The sequence below is a fragment of the Ostrinia furnacalis genome, unplaced genomic scaffold (assembly GCF_004193835.3).
Source record: "Ostrinia furnacalis isolate ACB-3 unplaced genomic scaffold, ASM419383v2 OfSCF3993, whole genome shotgun sequence".
Taxonomy (NCBI): domain Eukaryota; kingdom Metazoa; phylum Arthropoda; class Insecta; order Lepidoptera; family Crambidae; genus Ostrinia; species Ostrinia furnacalis.
The window spans coordinates 98,165-116,354 of NW_021134232.1; the positions used below are offsets into that span (position 1 = coordinate 98,165).

General features: G+C 36.4%; 1 protein-coding gene across 3 annotated transcripts in view; it reads left to right on the forward strand.

Annotated features, from left to right (window-relative positions):
- The first annotated feature begins 468 nt into the window (after positions 1 to 468).
- Positions 469 to 18,190, forward strand: part of LOC114358557 (lachesin) — a 39,565-nt gene continuing 21,843 nt past the window's right edge. For all 3 annotated transcript variants that reach the window (XM_028312552.1, XM_028312554.1, XM_028312553.1), the window contains exons 1-3: positions 469 to 898; positions 10,273 to 10,370; positions 13,910 to 14,117. In XM_028312552.1, coding sequence (XP_028168353.1) covers positions 796 to 898; positions 10,273 to 10,370; positions 13,910 to 14,117 — 409 coding nt within the window. In that variant the 5' untranslated portion in view covers positions 469 to 795. The remainder of the gene's footprint in view (positions 899 to 10,272; positions 10,371 to 13,909; positions 14,118 to 18,190) is intronic.

Here is an 18,190-nt window from a genome sequence, read left to right on the forward strand (position 1 = left end):
TACATTTCATCCGAACAGGATTTTTTCCCAATAAAAAGTTACACAGTTTTCTAGACATTTTTTTGGCTAATTTTATTCATTGTTTCCGAAAGATAGGCATGAAAAGCCCCAGAAACGAAGTAATAAATAATTTATGATGACTAATAACATAAATAAAGTTTTCACAAAAGCTTGTACTACATAATTATATTCTTCTACTACTAATGAAGCTAATTACTCTTGCACACGCTGCATTTGACATTAAAAGTATTTAGATATCATCTGCCTTTATTTGGCCGCATGCCAATAAAGACGTCATTATTACCGTAATACTATGAAAGAAAATGTCAGAATCAGAAGGTTATAGGGGTTGTTTTATGAATTGTACGCGTGCCGCCTTGTGGGACAGGGACGAAAGCAGCGAAGGGGTGGTCCTTTCCGAGGCGATGCATGCCGCTTGCAGCAGTCATCTGCGGGCCGCCGCGCGGGACGGTCGTGCGACTATACCGACGAACGCCGGCGAACAAACTTTTCACGGGACATCGAAAAGTATCATTCACGTTATCGAATCTAACGATACCTTAATCGCATTTTTGCGTGTGTCGAATGCAATTCGAAGGGGATTTGTCGTGTGTTGTTCTGTTTAACATAATTTTGACTTTTCAACGAAAAGACTTCGGTGTTTCTTTTCATGGAATGTCTTAATACGTAAAATATTCGAATGGCGCCCAACGTGGGGTCGTAAAGTTAGTATAAAAAATGTAAAGAAGCTTTCTGCTTGAAAATTAAATATTGAAGTACTTAGAAAAACCTAAAATGTATTCTCAACATCAGTTAAGTTTGCTTAATAGCGGTAAAATATTGTTAGCAATACTTGTTTTGGATTGGCTGCTAGCCGGTTCCACCGATGCTACGACACGTGAGTATACATGATTATTATATTTTAAGTTACTCATATTTGGTATATTAATATTTATATAAACAAAGTTATAAAAGTAGAAGGTAGAGCCCGCCGCGTCTATTTTCGGGGTTGTTATGATTCTATTCCGATACGGTATCAAGGTTGTACGCAGCCTTAGTCATAGTTGAGAAAAAAACATTCTTAAATAATGTCTAATAAATCATATTTCCATAAAAGTGCTTTATATTTCAAAGTGTTGCGAGTCCAACATGCTACAGAGTAGTACCATGTTTCTTCGATACCGATTTCTTATCAATTTTTAAAATTACAAATTCGATAGAATCTCAGGTTGTATGTAGATTTTGATTATAATACAGCACTATCTGAAGATTTTATTCTAAGTTATACCAAATAGTAGGAAAATTATGTTTTGCTACTCACCGGCGAGAAAAGCTTTTGAGCGAGCTTTTCATAACTCTATTTACACGAACTCTTATTTCCTATTGATACTATAATGAAAAGGTGTAATGGATTCTTAGAGTGTTCACCGGTACAACATGGCTTGAACGTGTTCGGCACACACAAATATTTTTCTAATATTTTACAACTTTATCTTTTACGCCTTTAATTTTTCATCCTTTTTATTTAAACGTATTTCGCTAGGATTGTATTTAGTGTAGATTTTTGAGATGGGACAGAAATACTTTACCGGAGATTTAAAAATGTTTTTAATTGAATTTTACATAAATCTGCAAAAAAGCTAACTAAAACATATTTGTGCGGATCGATTCTAATAAGGACTAATATGTTGGATGTAATTGTAAAAATGTAATTCTGATGGAAGAGACGCGATAGTAATTCGCGTCTCTTCCATGACACTATCTATCTTACATTTTATACGAAAATCTATCTCACAGTTTTTAATTTAGGCTACCCGACCGCTGTACACCTTTCCTATCCTCGTCTACTTATTTTACTTTAAGTTTACCTAACGGTACGGTATGAGCCGAAAAAGCGTACATTCGTTTGCGTTTTTCGTCTGGAGGTACGTAATTCCGGGTTGCTGTACTTCCAGCAAATTACAGAGCGAGTGGTTTTACTGCAAATGACTAGTTCCCGGCAAAGATGACAACGTCCGGGCCATTTGAAAAACTAAACAAGACTTCTGTGGAACCGTGACGTAATATTCACACGTCCGTTAGTGTCAAAGAGCTCGAAAATAAAAATGTGATGTGTGTTTGTGACTAACAATGCACTGACCACTCTAGTAATCAAGTTGAGAATAATATTTGTACTCTGTGTCAGTATTTTGTTAGTCAGAAAAATTGGTGCATTTTCATAAAAATACAATTCTTGCCCTGAAAATTGAGTAGTTTTTAATTTGCTGCAAAATTCGATTTTTGTAGCTTTGACAGTCAGTTAATTGTGATTTAACAATGCTAATGTTTTTTTTACACTCTTTCAAGCAACACATCGAACATTGCTTATTTTTGTGAAACAAACAAGTTAGTCACGTGGAGGAAAAAGTTGAGTCTGTTCAAAAATATCACGGTTATTTCAGCCCATTTACTCGCAATAGGATTCGCTATTTACGTAACTTAACATTTAAATATAAAATAATAATATTCCTAGTACTCGGTTATGTAAGATTATTATTTCAGTAAAACCCGGCCTGGGATGATTCTCGTGTTATTGCTTATAATAATATTGTGATTTTAAAATTATTATAATTAACATTTTACAAGATATTGAAGCAGGATTCGAATGCTTATAAAATACTCGGGTATGCATAGTAAATGAAAAAGAATAAGGCTGAGTTGCACCACCTAACTTTGACCGTAACTATAACGATAACCGGTGTATTTTATATGGAGGTTGACTGATTTTTGTCGTTTGTTAAAGTCATAGTTAGATGGTGCAACCCAGCCTAATAGACCAAGTATATTTATTAGTAAAACGGTAGTTTTAAGATAAATAAATATCAGTCTAGATCATTGGTTCCCAAACTTATTTGAGACGTGCCCCCTTTCGACCATACAAAAATTCCGCGCCCACCTCCTCCAGTCAAAATTGTTTATTGGTCGTATCGAGCAGTCTGGAATGCATTCTCTGAGCGGTCGCAGGTTTTTTATACTTAAATACACAGATGGTCCGCGCCCTCTTAAAAGGTCCTTGCACCTCCCCTGGGGGGCGCCCCCCCCTCTTTGGGAACTTATGGTCTAGATAAAACATACAACTCGTAAAAATACATAACGTATTTTGCAAATTTTATTAACTTAATTCTTGTTTTAAGATACCATAAGTATCTACCTAATAGATACATAACAAGTACCTACCAAAAAAAAGATAAATAATAATTCTTATAATATGTATCAACAGGACGCAATATTGTCATCAAATGTTACAAGCTAAATATTTGATGCTCATATTAATCTCAATAAGATTGGAAGGAAAATCCTCACAGCAATTTTATTACCATAATCGTAATCACAAAAACAAGGTCGTGTCTTTTTCACAAAGAGTTTTTGAAGGAAGTGCCACTAAAAAGGGACAACATCCGTGTATTTGCGGTGTGGCGGTTTTTGACATGCAGTCAATTAGCGAGCCGAGGCGAGCCTGTAATTTGTCAGTGACAGCGTCGGAAGTTCAACAAGCCGGGTTTTAACTGCGATACGGGCATTTAGATCATAATAAATCAAATCAAACCCTTAAGGGCCGCGATTGATTTATACAGTGTTTATGAGTGAGCATGGCGACGCCCACGCCATAATTGATCGTGGTTAAGTGCTTTACGAAAAATTCCACTAATATTCTTTGGCAACGTTGCGTTATGGTCATCGCGGTGTAGGAAAAAATAAGAATATTATTTATTACGTGCCACATTTTTTACTTTTTTATTATTTTTGTCTTGAGCTTAAGTTTATCATGCATTTAGTTGTTGATAAGGTTACGTCCACACGATGCGTAGTGCTCGGGTTGCATTTTGCTTCTGTCATACTAATTCTTCTAAATAAAAATTCACTGGATTCCAGTAACGTCATGTGGGAATCACGTTGAACATTTTTCTTAATTTTCAATCTTAAATATTCTTAATTAATTTTAATTATTTATAAACTCATCGATTGTGGTGATGACTTAAAATGAGGTTTTGTTTAAATACTGGGGTCGCAGGCTCGCAGCAATCACGCTCGACTCAGAGTAATCAAAGATTCAGTGCAGTCTACCTTTTCCATTTCTTTGATTAGTTTCTTAGGTAACTTTTTGATTCTTTAGGTCATGGATCATTCTAGGTCATTTAAAAAAAATGCTTGAGTTAAACGTGGCAAACAGAGTGTAAGATAAGTTGTTTGGACCGTCAACCGAAGGTGGTGTCCAATGGTGATGATGAAAAAATATAAAATCAAAAAGATATCTAATATAAAGTTCGCGTTTTGCATTTTAACACTCAATAATACAAACACAGCAGCTCCGCGGTTATTCTCAGTAGGTATATCAAATTATATCATGGTTACGGCTCTACATCGTAATTGATTGTCATAATACCCATAATAGTGCTTAAGTCCCGTTTGATGTTCGGCGTTGCCGCTGCTAAATTGTATTATTTTCAAGCCGTGTCAGTTTGACCTGAATTTCGTCCGTATGCTTAGTTTCGTGAGTCGCGTGCCACCAAACTAATTTAATAAAAACACGGTATGTTAAAGGGTATTTTGGAATTAACGCCTTGCCGAGGCGAAGGGTAACATTCTCAGGTTAAGTATGTTATCGATATACCTTATTAATGCTATTAATGACTAATCGAATGCCATAACAGTTTATGTAACTTATTTATGTTTTGCAAGTTGTGTAAAGCTCTACGAAAATCCTAATTTTTGGTGAAAATGATTTGCAGCTAAGTACCGAGCAGCTCCATTACATAAAAGACAATGCCGGAAATTGGCGTCTTTTTTTTTTCGCGCGGCCATCGACCAAACTTTGTTTTTTGATTACAAAATAGTATAATAAACCAAACTTACTATGGCATGTATACCTCTAAACTCAGTCTGAACTGAGTTACGAGCATTAGAAGTTTGATGATTTTCATACTAGATTTGCTTTTTGCGCGCAAAGTTTTGTAAGAAATTGCAACAAAATAGTGAGATTGTATGTATAAACAAACAGTACCATCCATTAAAGGCTCCAGACATCAGTATGGAGCAGAATCAGCGCAACAAAAAAATAGTGCAATATTTTGTTGCAATTTCTTACAAAACTTGCGCACAAAAAGCAAATCTAGTATGAAAATCATCAAACTTCTAATGCTCGTAACTCAGTTCAGACTGCGTTTAGAGGTATACATGCCATAGTAAGTTTGGTTTATTACACTATTTTGTAATCAAAAAACAAAGTTTGGTCGATGGCCGCGCGAAAAAAAAAAGACGCCACTTTCCATACAAAATCTGGCATTGCCATTTGGCACCCTATATAAGCAACGGAAGCAAACGGTGGGTTGATTTTTGAAATTCAAGTGCAGTCGACAGCACTTTAGACTTATCATCATCATCATCATTTTAGCCATTAGCCACGTTAGAGTATTATTGCAAAATCGCATTCAGTACCGGTACGTTTAATGCCGCGGTATAGGCTTGATGTTACGCATACAAAAAGAAGAAAAACGGTAAACAAATTTACTTTTTGTAAGTAATTTTGATCAATTGAAGCTCTAAATTCTGCCTGGCGTCATTGTCGTATATGGATTTAATTTTAAGAAATACTTAGTTGTATAACATTTATTAGGTAAATTGTCATTTTTGAGCTACTAAACTGATGCTGTAAACTTTCCTTCATAAACAATTTTAATTGAATAATATAATATTTGGGACATTTGAGAACGGTCAGTAATAAGGGAAATATGAAACTCTACATTTTAAAAAGAGAAATTTCTATTAACTTTGCTTTAGAGAAAACTGTTTATTACTTACCAGCTTGTTTTTTTAAAAGTGCCGTTAATAAAAAACATATCTTAATTTAAACAATATTCAGGTAGATAATAATTTATGATGTTCTGTTTCACTTCCAGCATCATTCCCCCTACTCCTAAATGTTCAGATATTTCAAAACACAATAAAGCACTGCTATTTCTGTCTTCGACTGACATTATTCCTATATTGCTGAGTAAGTATTAATAAGTATTACGTAAGAGAAAATTTTAATTAGTTGATGTTAAAGGGCAAACATCGCTTATTTCAAATATTTATACAGGTATGTTAATTAAAATCAAATAGGTGGAACAAAACCCTAACCGTTATCAAAACATTGTACCTATTGACTCGAGACTTGATTAAATTCTCATTTCAGGTTTTTGTCGACGAGGCTTCCCAGAAGATGAATATTAATAAAACTGAAAATTACACGGAACGTTTCATCAACCATAACTCAAATATAACTAATTTTCTGTGATGAAGTGAGCAATTGAAGGATTACGTAAAATGGATCGTAATACAATAAACAATATGACTTGACAACGACAAAGCGGCTTCCTCATAAATGGAAGTAATTTGATAAAAAATAATTACTACTATCATGACACCAGAAATATTATCATCGCTCAATGATTTCCAGCTTAGCCGGTTGAGAGCAGCCTCCTGCAACGTCAACCAGGTCATCTGTGTCCATGTAGAATGTGGACAGAAAAATATTTTCCAAAATAATAATAAACTAATCGTTAACGATTCCTCAGGTCACATTAAAATCGTCCCCCAGATTCAAACTCCACCTTTGTACTTTGTAATCCAGTACGAAAGCCATCGCCTGCCTGATGGTAGCAGCTATAGCGTTCAGTGTAGGTTAAGATGACTTCTTTCCCACTGGGTACCTGTAGAGCGAGGCACGTACTACGATAAAATATTTCAATATGACTAAACCTCAGAGAAAATTGTGACTTGAAAGATCCGCGTGTTTTACTGACTGTCGTGATATTTGTTCGATCTCACTAAATTCACAAATAAACCCGTTCGTCCAATCCATTCTACATACAGGGCTGTCCACTTCTGTAAACAAACAAAAAATACAAAAACAAAATTGGTGATCAAAAAGTAAAAACTTTACAAAAATATTTAGAATGGTTTTAAATCGCTTTTTCATACTAAGAAATATTTATGTGTGAATATATTTATTCATTATTATGTAATATTTTTTATGGTTAGGGTTATGACGAGTTTTGGAGTCAATTAAAGGATCACGCATCTTTAGTGAAAACTACCTTTACCTTTTAAAACAAAATATCAGATATAAATAAATAAATATTATTGTCAATCATGAATTAGCATTAAAAATTGGGATTTTTCTTTGAACTTGCGTAGAGCTAGAGTTCATCAATATAAAAATTAAAGTTACTGTTATGAGTAGTTAGTTATCGAGAAGTGAGTGGCATGATTTTGTATTTGAATGATATCTCTGCTGGCCTTATGATGTATTAAAAAATTCAAAGAGATAATGGGTAATGGTGTAGAGTTCGGTATTCAGCTCCATTAAATGTCAAAATATGCCATCGAAGCCAGGTAGCGTTGAATGTAAATATGGGAGTTAGCAGCCCTAATCCCCCAGTGTCGCGTCGCGTGCCGCCCGGACACCGCGAAATTGGTTGCATAGCCGTTATTATGCTCCTCAGGAAATATTCAATGTACGAACGAATGAATTCGCTTACTCGAAAACCTTTGGAAACATCGAATAATATGATGTCGCATCGAAATGTGGTTTTCGCTCGGTGAAAATCTTCTATCGTGTGGTTTGTTTACCCTGGCATCAGAAATTATTAAATGGACCCGGGCATCAGATATTACCATTTAGCACTTAGTTTATTGATTAAAGGCTGCAACATACAAAATTATATTAAACATTGGGACTTTTTTTTTGTATCTCAGGGCCAATGAGTTAAAATTACTAAGTCATAGGTACAATTAGATACCTATGTACCATCCTAGACTGCATTTCACTTAACATGAGTTGCGATTGCGGTCGAATACCTGCCTTAGTGCCTTGTTCTGCATAAAAAACAATACTAAACGTCTCACCAGATTATTGTTAGAACCTACTTACCTAGTTACAGCAGAAATATGAATATGATGATTGTTATCAAATATTTTTTATGCTGACCTCTAAGTTGTTCGCATTCATAAGATTATTGACCTCCGCAATTAGTTCACACATTGAAATTAACATTCTTATAAAGGTGTTGACTGCTTTGACTTCAGACTGTGTGGATATGAACACCAACAAGATTGACATGAAGGATACGGTCATAAAATATACGTGTTACGGTATACTGTCTTGACAATATTATTTTTAAGGCATGGCGACTCTAGCGACAGTTACTATATTCCTTAACGATAGGTATAAGTACTATGTAAGCCATCAAAACTAGCCACCGTTCGGCTATCGTGGCTAAATGAAGTGATCCGGGGAACGCGGGTTCGGTCCCCGCTGCCGCTCCACTATTGTGGTGAGCTCACTCGTGACACAAGCATATTTAGCTTAATACGAGGGGCTCCAATAGGTTAAAGCTAGATGCTTATGGAAAAGTACAGTGGAGGTCGTATTGTATGAAGTAACGCATTAAAATTGTCAACACAGGACTTTACTAGGAGCATAGTTCATAGTAAGGATACAAAGATTTCTACAGAAGGATTCTAGTCTGAGACGGCTTTAGGCACTTGAACCCGGCGTCTAGGGAATAAGGTAGAGAAGCCCTTTTCTAGAGCTATGATACATGTAGAGATCATATTCCTGTCGCAAGTGGTTTACGTTACTTTCTTTTTAGCTGGTTCGAAAATGTAGCGAAATACAAAAGCTGTGTTTACGAGTAGTACCTCTGCGACCGTCTCGTATAAACGTAGCGGCATACTAGGTATACCTATTGACGAGTACTTTATTAAAAATAAATATGTATAAATACATAGGTATCATCAATTCAATTAATGAAACTATTTTTGTCAATGGATTAAATTACTACCTAATAATTTCCATGTATTGAAAATAGAGGCAACAAAAAAACTACATCAAAGAATAATTTTCAAGGTGTTCATTGTATCGTAGAATATACCTAGATATAAAACCGTCTAGCTAAGTCCATCAGCGTGGATAACGGATGGCGTCATAGCGCTTCTATCTAGCGATAAAATTCTATGGCAATTGCTGCAGACCATGTAGTTATGCGAGAAAGTACAATAGCGTGGCTTCGAAATGATATGAATAACAGTAAAACTAGTAGTAGTTTTATAAAAAAAAAAAGTACCAATTACTAGCAAGGCAAAGACAAATTTTTCGGAGCACTTGTTATCAGTTGAGGAACATTGATTGGAGTTATTCGAGCACCCCAGTTAGAGATGATGCCTTGGACTTCTCCACACTTCTTTTGAAAAAAAAAAAATAAAAAATAACCAAGATGTTATACTTACTTCTCCGGTTTTTTTTAAATCAATTGGGTCGTTGCATTTTTGCACGACAGTTGTTTTTACTGCTTCATATAGTTTTGAATTAGACCATTCACTTTAGTCCTGCATTTTGAGTAGGTAAAGATCTGTGCACTGATTAGCGTGAGAATGTAAGTTTATGTATAAATCAGACTAGGTTCAGCTGGGCCAGAGGATGGCGTCATCGCGGGAACACCTAGCCTCGCTCGCGTGCACTCAATCGGCCGTTTCGCTGTATTTAAATTGCGGCCCGACGTAAGAATAACCCCATAAATGTTGTAATGATAAAACGAAAACGATTACACTAAGCGTGAATTGCTGAAATCTGAAAAAATGTGTTACAGTTTGAAGAATGCTTTCACGTTTTTCCACCAATATTTTTGATTTCTTAGGATTTCTTTAATGCCTAATCTTAAATCGAATGTAAGTGCTCATCTAAGTTAGTCTCTGACACTTTACGATTGTCTGCACAACAATGCCGTCTTTGTCATAAACGCTTGTATAAGACTTCATGGAAGCGATGTTTTGATTACATTTTTGTTGAAAAATAGAATCAGCGTAATGGCAAAATATTTTCAACGAACTGCCTCTACTTTTGTGCGAACTGAATTTTATACGTGTTAACTTTTTACTGTTCGAGGAAGCTGTTAAAATCTGCCATTAGTATTCTGACTGATCAATGATTTTTCACAACCTACTCGTAGATAACAAAAAAAATTTTGAGGTATTCGAGTGATTAAAATGAGCCTTAATCTCATTACCTACTTGGTGGAGAATTGAAACACATAATGAAACAATTCTAAGAACTACCATCCTACACTGCATCCCACTTAACATCAGGTGCGATTGTGGTCAAATACCTGCCTTGTTATGCATAAAAAAACAAACTAAATCTGTCATAAAGTCAACTGAGCCGTTGTTTATTTTGATATTCCATTGTTGCAGACGAGCCGGGCTTCAGCGGGCCGATCGCCAATGTGACTGCGCCGCTCGGCCGGGAAGCTATCCTGGCCTGCACTGTACACAACCTTTCCACTTACAAGGTAAAACCTGTTTTAGTTGCTGTTTTTGTTGGACATGTGTTGAAAACAATTGAAACGCTACTCTGTTTTAAAACTGGATAAGGCTGGGTTGCACCATCTTACTTTAACTTTAACAAACGTCAAAAATCTGTCAAACTCCATACAAAAAGCATCAGTTATTGTCATTGTTACGGTTAAAATAAGGTGGTGCAACTCAGTCTTTGAAATACCTAACTCTATTGTAAAACTGTGTTGATTTAGAGGGTGTAAATAATATGAGTCAGTTTTTGTAAAGCCTTTAAAGTCCACACTGTATTCGAGTTCTTTTGAGGCTTCGGAACTTTCTATTAAACTACTGCTGCCTACAAATGCAGGCGTGGAAACTCTTCGAACTTTGAAACTTCTACGATAGGCGTTAAGGTTGAAGTTTGATCAGCGATCAATACTAAAATTATAACAATCTTACAACCTGAAGCCGGCTAATTCCGTTGTATTTGCACAATAAAATTCAGCAGTAACAAACACGTGACTTGTGAACATTAGCCTTCCCTATTGATCTCGAACCTTTACAGGGTCTCCTTTCCATCAGGCAGGTGGTCGTCCCACGCTGTGCTTGCCAGTAGGTAGGCGGTCTCCACAATTTTCCATAAGAGAAACTTAACCGAGAAAAAGCGGAGTAAACGTGTTCTCGAATGGCGAATTGGCGACTACGTCTCGGGAAAAATGGCATTGGACTTACAACTGCTTGACAGACTGACGACCAGGTGGATGAAAAAAGAGGGAAATCTTTCTCTGTTTCTAGCACTCCAGCAAGAGATTGCCCTTCACTAATGATAACGAAAACCTATGTGCAATGCAAGAGTACACAAAATTAGATCTTAAATCAAGATAAAAATCTCTAGAAAATATATTTATTGTTAATAAAATTACATTGTAGTAGCGAGATTGAATGAGTATTCAATTCTGACATCGCTCTGTTTCTTTAAGCAGAGGATCACAGAACCAATAATTGCTGGTACAGAGAGCAAATCTCCCGAGAATTTGCCGGAGCGGGTGATTGAACTAACTCTCTTGGCGCGCCGGGACGCCCGAGAGCGGGACGCCCGGGACCGGGACGTCTGAGAGCGGGACGGACCGCTTCAGTTGAGTAGCGATATGGTGATCGAGTTAGACACGCACTAACTTAATGTGCTCTTTCGAAGACGTCCCGTTGGGTAAAACAAGGGTTTTGTTGGGTAAATCTTTATCTACGACTTATTCAATGAATAAAATGTAAAATGTTTTGGGCCTGAATAAAAGTAGTAAGTATAAATGAATACATTTTAATACCTAACATGAATGTTTTCCAAATGTTATTTAAAATATGGGTTACATTAATCATGAAATAGTTTTCTAATTTTCAAAGTATAAAATAGTTAATTAAATAATAGAGAACTAAGTACCCTTAATTGTTTGATGGGTCAGCTAGGCCTTGGGGGAGCGAGCGTTGACTCTCGTCTGTGAAACTACTGTAATGATTTTGTTTATTACGCAAATTATATTTTGTGATATATTTAGCCTAAACCTAATATTCCAGTCTGGGTCAGTAACGATATTATTTTAAAACTTTATATGTTATCTCTAAGCAAAACTAAATACTTAAATGCTGCTGACAGATGCTTTAAACATCACATCAGTTATTTCGCTGGTGCAGTGACCGAATTTGAAATTTTCCTGCAGTCTTGCATTTAGGTGGTAAGTATGCGGTGTTGGTGATTGTACACGTTAAGCTCGTTCCGTACGTCTCCCGCGCGGCTACCCACAATCCCACATATTACACTCGTCGGCACTCACACCGTTGATTCAGCTTCTAAAACGTAAACATCCAAACATACTCCTTGTGCTGAGGGAATAAAGTCGAATAGTGTTTAAATATTTTCGAAGCTGGCACATATCCTATCCGGCACGCTAACAGCTAGAGTTCGTTAAACAGTTTCTTGACATGTACTCGAATTATATTCTACTGAGACCAGCTGTTGACGATTTTCTCTAAAGGTGGCCATTCACCACGAGTATAGTGTAGTAATTTAACAAAATTTAACAATGCAGGTATTCTTGCTTTGTCACGTTACACGTACGCTAATGCGTCCGGTAAGCGAATAGCATAAGTTAAGTGTGTTGTTGTGTGAGGAATATATTCAGTGACAGTGAACGATGAAAATATATAGACAGACGACAGATTTCGGCAGAGTAGATTTTGTACTCATACTTTAAGTTGCAGTTTGAAAAGACTAACAATCTCGGGCAATAAAACTACTTAGCGACTTGAGTTCGGCTAACGTAGTTCGAACTCAAGATCACTTGCAACTAGGTTTAAACAACATGTTGTAAGTGTATGAGCTTAAGCAGCTTCAGCGAATACAAAGTAGTTAGAGAAACTTTAAGCCCCCAGTCATCCTATGACACATGGCTCAAATATTCGTAGACATTATAAAAAGCTCTAATTGGTTTAAGGTTTTGGGTCAAAATTGATTGATAGAGCTTAACTATTATTTGTAGTTTTCTATAAAACAATTGCAGGTAAACATTTTAACGAAACTTGTGGTCAAATTCGCAAAAATGTAAAATTTTATGTAGAATACTACTGTAAGAAATAAATTGTAACATTTTCATGCAATACGTTATAATAACGTCTTGTTAAACACATTCAAACACTATCTCATGCATAATATGGCGCAGAACGTCATGCTGTCTGAAATACCTATTTCACTAAAACGCGCATAGTTTGTCTTAATGTGCACTGTGATTTATTGCTAGCATTTGAATATTTAGAGCAAATATCTTTGATGTTCTCAATTACAAAGTAATGTGTAATAAATACAATTACAGGACATGATTACCTACGGTCACTTCAATTAGTCGGTTCTGTATACATTACGTAGGTAGGTATACCTTTTTAATAAATTATGTTATAGTAGATTTTGCTATTTACAGATTAAGTATCTAATTTCTAATTAGCAATCTGCCTACGTAACACAAACTAAGTACATTACAAATGTAAATACCGTTATTTATTTTCCTAATAGAGCCATTTACATTTTTACGTACCTATATTAGTTACCAAAAAAGATACTTTACTACGTAGCTAAACATCTTATCTATTATATCATTGTAAAAGTTTTTCAACACAAAACGGCACAAAAAAGTCATCGTGATCAATCGTGATTTAGATTTTCCATCCATGCATTACGACGACTCATGGCAAACGTAGTGTCTAGTGTTGTAACTACACCCTCCAGCTTGATGGACCAACGATCTTAAGAACATAATTGGCAGTATCGCACGAAAAAAGCTCTTTGGTGCTCTTTAGAGGAGACTTTTTAAGCCTCCTCTCGTACTTAAATGTAAAACCATTATCAGTGTTTTCAGTGGACGAAATTCTTTTATCGTTGCTGCCATATTTGTGTACTTTATTTGTACTTTTAGACTATTATGTGTTCTTTCTAGTGCAAATGAAGTTTTGTAAATATCTAATTTAAAAGTAATGAAAATACTTTTATTAAAAAAGGTCTCTTTCGCAGGTCGCATGGCTGAGGGTAGACACGCAGACGATCCTCACGATCCACACGCACGTCATATCGCGGAGCCGCCGCGTGGGCGTGACGCACAGCGACCACAGGGTCTGGTTCCTACACATTAGAGAGCTGCGGGAGACCGACAGAGGGTGGTACATGTGCCAAATCAACACCGACCCGATGAAGAGCCAGCTCGGATACCTAGATGTTGTGGGTGTGTATAACTTTGTTAAAATTTTGGCGTTTTGTGTCTTATGTCACGGCATGTCACGGCATGTCACGGCATGTCACGGCATGTCACGGCATGTCACGGCATGTCACGGCATATCACGGAGCCGCCGCGAGGGCGTGACGACGCACAGCGACCACAGGGTCTGGTTCCTTCACATTCGCGAGGTGCGGAAGACTGACAGAGGGCCAGCGTGGATATTTAGATGTTGTAGGTAAGTAAGTATAATACTGCAAACACGTTGAGGTCTTGTCGCACCCTTCCTGGAATAAGTACGCAAGTGAAAAATGCCAACTTTTCAGGAGCGTAAAAAAACTGTCCTAAAAATTTATTACCATTATTAAAAATATGTGCTATACATCAAAAGATAGCTAAAAATGTCTGTGAGGGGCCTATGTATTTATATTTAAAATACACTTAATAGGTTTTGAGAAAAACTTAAAAAAGAGCGTTGCGTACTTATTCCGCGAAACATATTTAACACCTCATTGTTGTAATTATGAATATTGCATTGTTGACATGTAAAGGAATACATGCTGTTTGGTATTATTGCAGATAACCACTTATTGGCGTTCAGATTTAGTCGTGCATTCAACGTGTAAGTGTAGTTTACGTAGTTTTTCCTCGAACTATTCGTATCGAAATAAATTCGTAAAAAGGATAACGTACTTTTACCTTGTGAAAAATTACATAACTTATGGTTGTATTTAAAATTAAAGCTTTATTCAAAATCAAAAAGTTACAATATTTTTGCATAACTATATTATAATTTTCGAAAATTGCATTTTTAGGGAGAGACGAGCTATCAAAAGGACTAATGCCCGTTTTCATCATCAATCCCTAATTTGTAAGTGACTTCTATGGTGATACTTAACAGGAATTTTGTTTTTATAGGGGACACTTAAAAATTTGGGATTAATGGTGAAAACGGGCATAAAACTCATTTATTTTTGCAAGTAGGCTTTTATAAAGCACTTTTATAGTTTTACACTCCCCAGTATTAACCCAACCACTGCTTCAGGACTTTTTTTTACCGAAGCGGTAGATAGATATTTTGTAAAGTTACCATTTAAAACAGAAAATCCACAATCACCATTTGCAGACACCAAACCGAGGAATGAACTGCCGTTTGCAGTATTTGCGGACCAATACGACCTAAAACCTTTAAGAGCAGACTCTAATACTTTAAAGACAATCAACGCACCTGTAACTCACCGAGGAGCGGGTGTCTATGGGCGGCGGGTAAACACTTACCATCAGGTGATTCGTCTGCTCGTTTGCCTCCTTTCCCTTAAAAACCCAAAAACATAACCACTCAGGTCCGTTCAATTAGAAAGGAAGTTACAGAAATCACTAGACCTAAAAAAAGATTAACGAACACACAGATTTTTTTTTATTAAAAAAGATACCTACCTGAAAAAGAAAAAGAAACAAGACTGACAGTATACTTACCTCATCATGCGGTCGTCTGGAATAATACGGAGACAACTCGCGCACGATTATATTTGATGCTTTGTGTTAAGGTTCGATTTATATTTCACTGAATAACGAACTGCTTGTAGGTTCCCAGCTGCAAGAAAACCCGAGAAATATTATAATGAGATGAAACGTGTTGGCTTCATAAATGACATTATGAAGATGATCTTCAGATTTATGTGACAAAAAATGATTCGGATTACCGGAGTAACGATTTCTATAAAATAATAAAACAATTTATATCAACGACCTTTTATCAAGAGTGGACTGGTCAATTGAAGCTATAATGGTATAATTTAATGAGAAGTTACAGAGAAGATAATAATACATCTGATGTGACCATCTACCAGGTTACACTTCAGAGAATGTGCGAAGGAATTACACGACCTAATTGCACCAGCCCCCTTCCATCATCAGACGCTGGTTAACGTATCATTCCTACATTGTCGACATTCCACCAGCTTGCACTAAGCGTTTCGATAAACTCTTTTATAATGCGAACAGGTCGCTGCCTGCTGCTGTCTCTCCTGAGCACTATACCGGACCTTATAGGCACTTACAGGTAGGTATTTATCATCTTATACTGCATCTCACTTAACATCACATGCAATTGCGGTCAAATACCTTTTGCTACCTAGTTTTGCGTTGAGTTTATGAAGTCAGAAGTAGAAGACAACAAAATATAAGCTAGTGCCAAAGTAGTTTTATGAACCTTGATGGAACAGTCCAAGCATTGGGTATTTAATGGAATTTGAGCACAGATTTCAATGCAATGTGAATATACCACAATAAAACCAACCATAAAACGTAACATTTTATCTTATACACACATCTGATCAAACTTTTTGATCCCCTTGGCTGGAGCTTAGCGTTAAGTACAGTCATGGCTAGGATTCTAATGGAAATAAAAAACTAGTAAGGATGGAAAGATAAGTAACTCATTAGAAAAAGATTGGATTAAGATACGGCAGGATTTGATTCACATTGACAAAATTCAGATATAGCCGCAGGACGTCCACTGCTGAACATAGGCCTCCCCCAATGACTTCCACATCGCGCGGTTGGAAGCACATAGTAGGTAGGAGCGGAGGCCACGTACCGTAAAACGCAGCCTTAGGACATCCATNCACCCTTAAGAATAAATTCTGTTAAAGAAAATTTATTGAATGCGTGTTGGGTAGGTAGGTATAATCAAAGAGCAACCTCCCTATAAACAGTGTTTTATTGAGAAAACTTATAGAATAGGTTCAAAATAATGCTAACTTACTACCTAATATTAAACTAACCCGCAATTGACGTCACTATGAGTAAAAGACAAAACATTATACGTAGGTATACGACTTGTAGTCTGTGCCTCATAATTCTCATAAACCAGTAGCAAAACAATGCTATGTCATTAATTACTATTCATGACAACAATCTTGAGATCCGGACCGTTAACTCCAAACTGTCAACGTTAAACTTTGGACGCTGCGAGTTACTGACAGACGTCAGCACATCAACCTACACACTGTACACTAGCATATAAATGCATAACCTTAATTTCGAACTCCTCCTATGTTCTTCTGATTAATTTCGTTGCGGGTCCAATGACAGTTTAACATTCCCCCGGGACAAACTTGACCTTCATTGGTTGGGTTTTTGTGGCGGTCAAGCTGTAGATCGCTACACAGAAGTTGCAGGGGTGGGAACGAGAGGTGGGAATAGTCCTAGTTTATAATAGATAGCATTTGTAATAGATACATCAAAATTTGCAAACCTAGAGAGAATAAAAAGTATCTTTCCATTAATATCCAGATCGAATTTCATTTTGTTGTACAAAGAAGCTTTTGGCCTGTATTTCACTTCATGGAAAGTGATAATCATTCCGTAGGTGGAAACAAGCTTCACCCGGAATCCTCAACCACAAAGGAATTGATTATAAAGCAGATTGAACTAAATTCTCACGTATTTCTCATGGTTGTCAGGAAAACAATGTCTTTAGTGACAGTGCGCGTAAGTTGGTATCTAGTTTGTTACAAAAACGTGGATTTAATCTACGTCAATAAAATAGACGCCAGTAATTTAGCGATTTTGAACCATAAAGTGTATTAGTAAATATTAGTAATCTACTAAGACAGGTTTACGCAAATCACTATAGATGTAGAGTCTACATTGTCTACATTGAAAACGAAGTTATACGAACTTATTTAATTTTAAGATGGCCAGTTTCTATTAACTATGGACATGCACAAGCATTCTCATCTAGAGCTATGATCAAACAATCTTTTACTATCCCTTGGATTACAAAAGATTATATCTTTTAACATTAACAATGGTAAAAGAACGGTGGTTTAAAGCAGGGCAACCGTAAGAAACCAATTTTACGGTGAACTAGTTGTTACTACTGCCACTTTATTACTTCTAGCCAGGGATGTTATGGATACCCGTAACCGTAACCGAAACTTTCGGATATCCGAAATGAAAAAATATCCGAAACCGGTATAATATTACTCCCATATCCGTAACCGTATCCATAACCGAAACTACATATATCCATAAAATCCCTACTTCTAGCTCATAATCTACTGTATGGTTTTTGA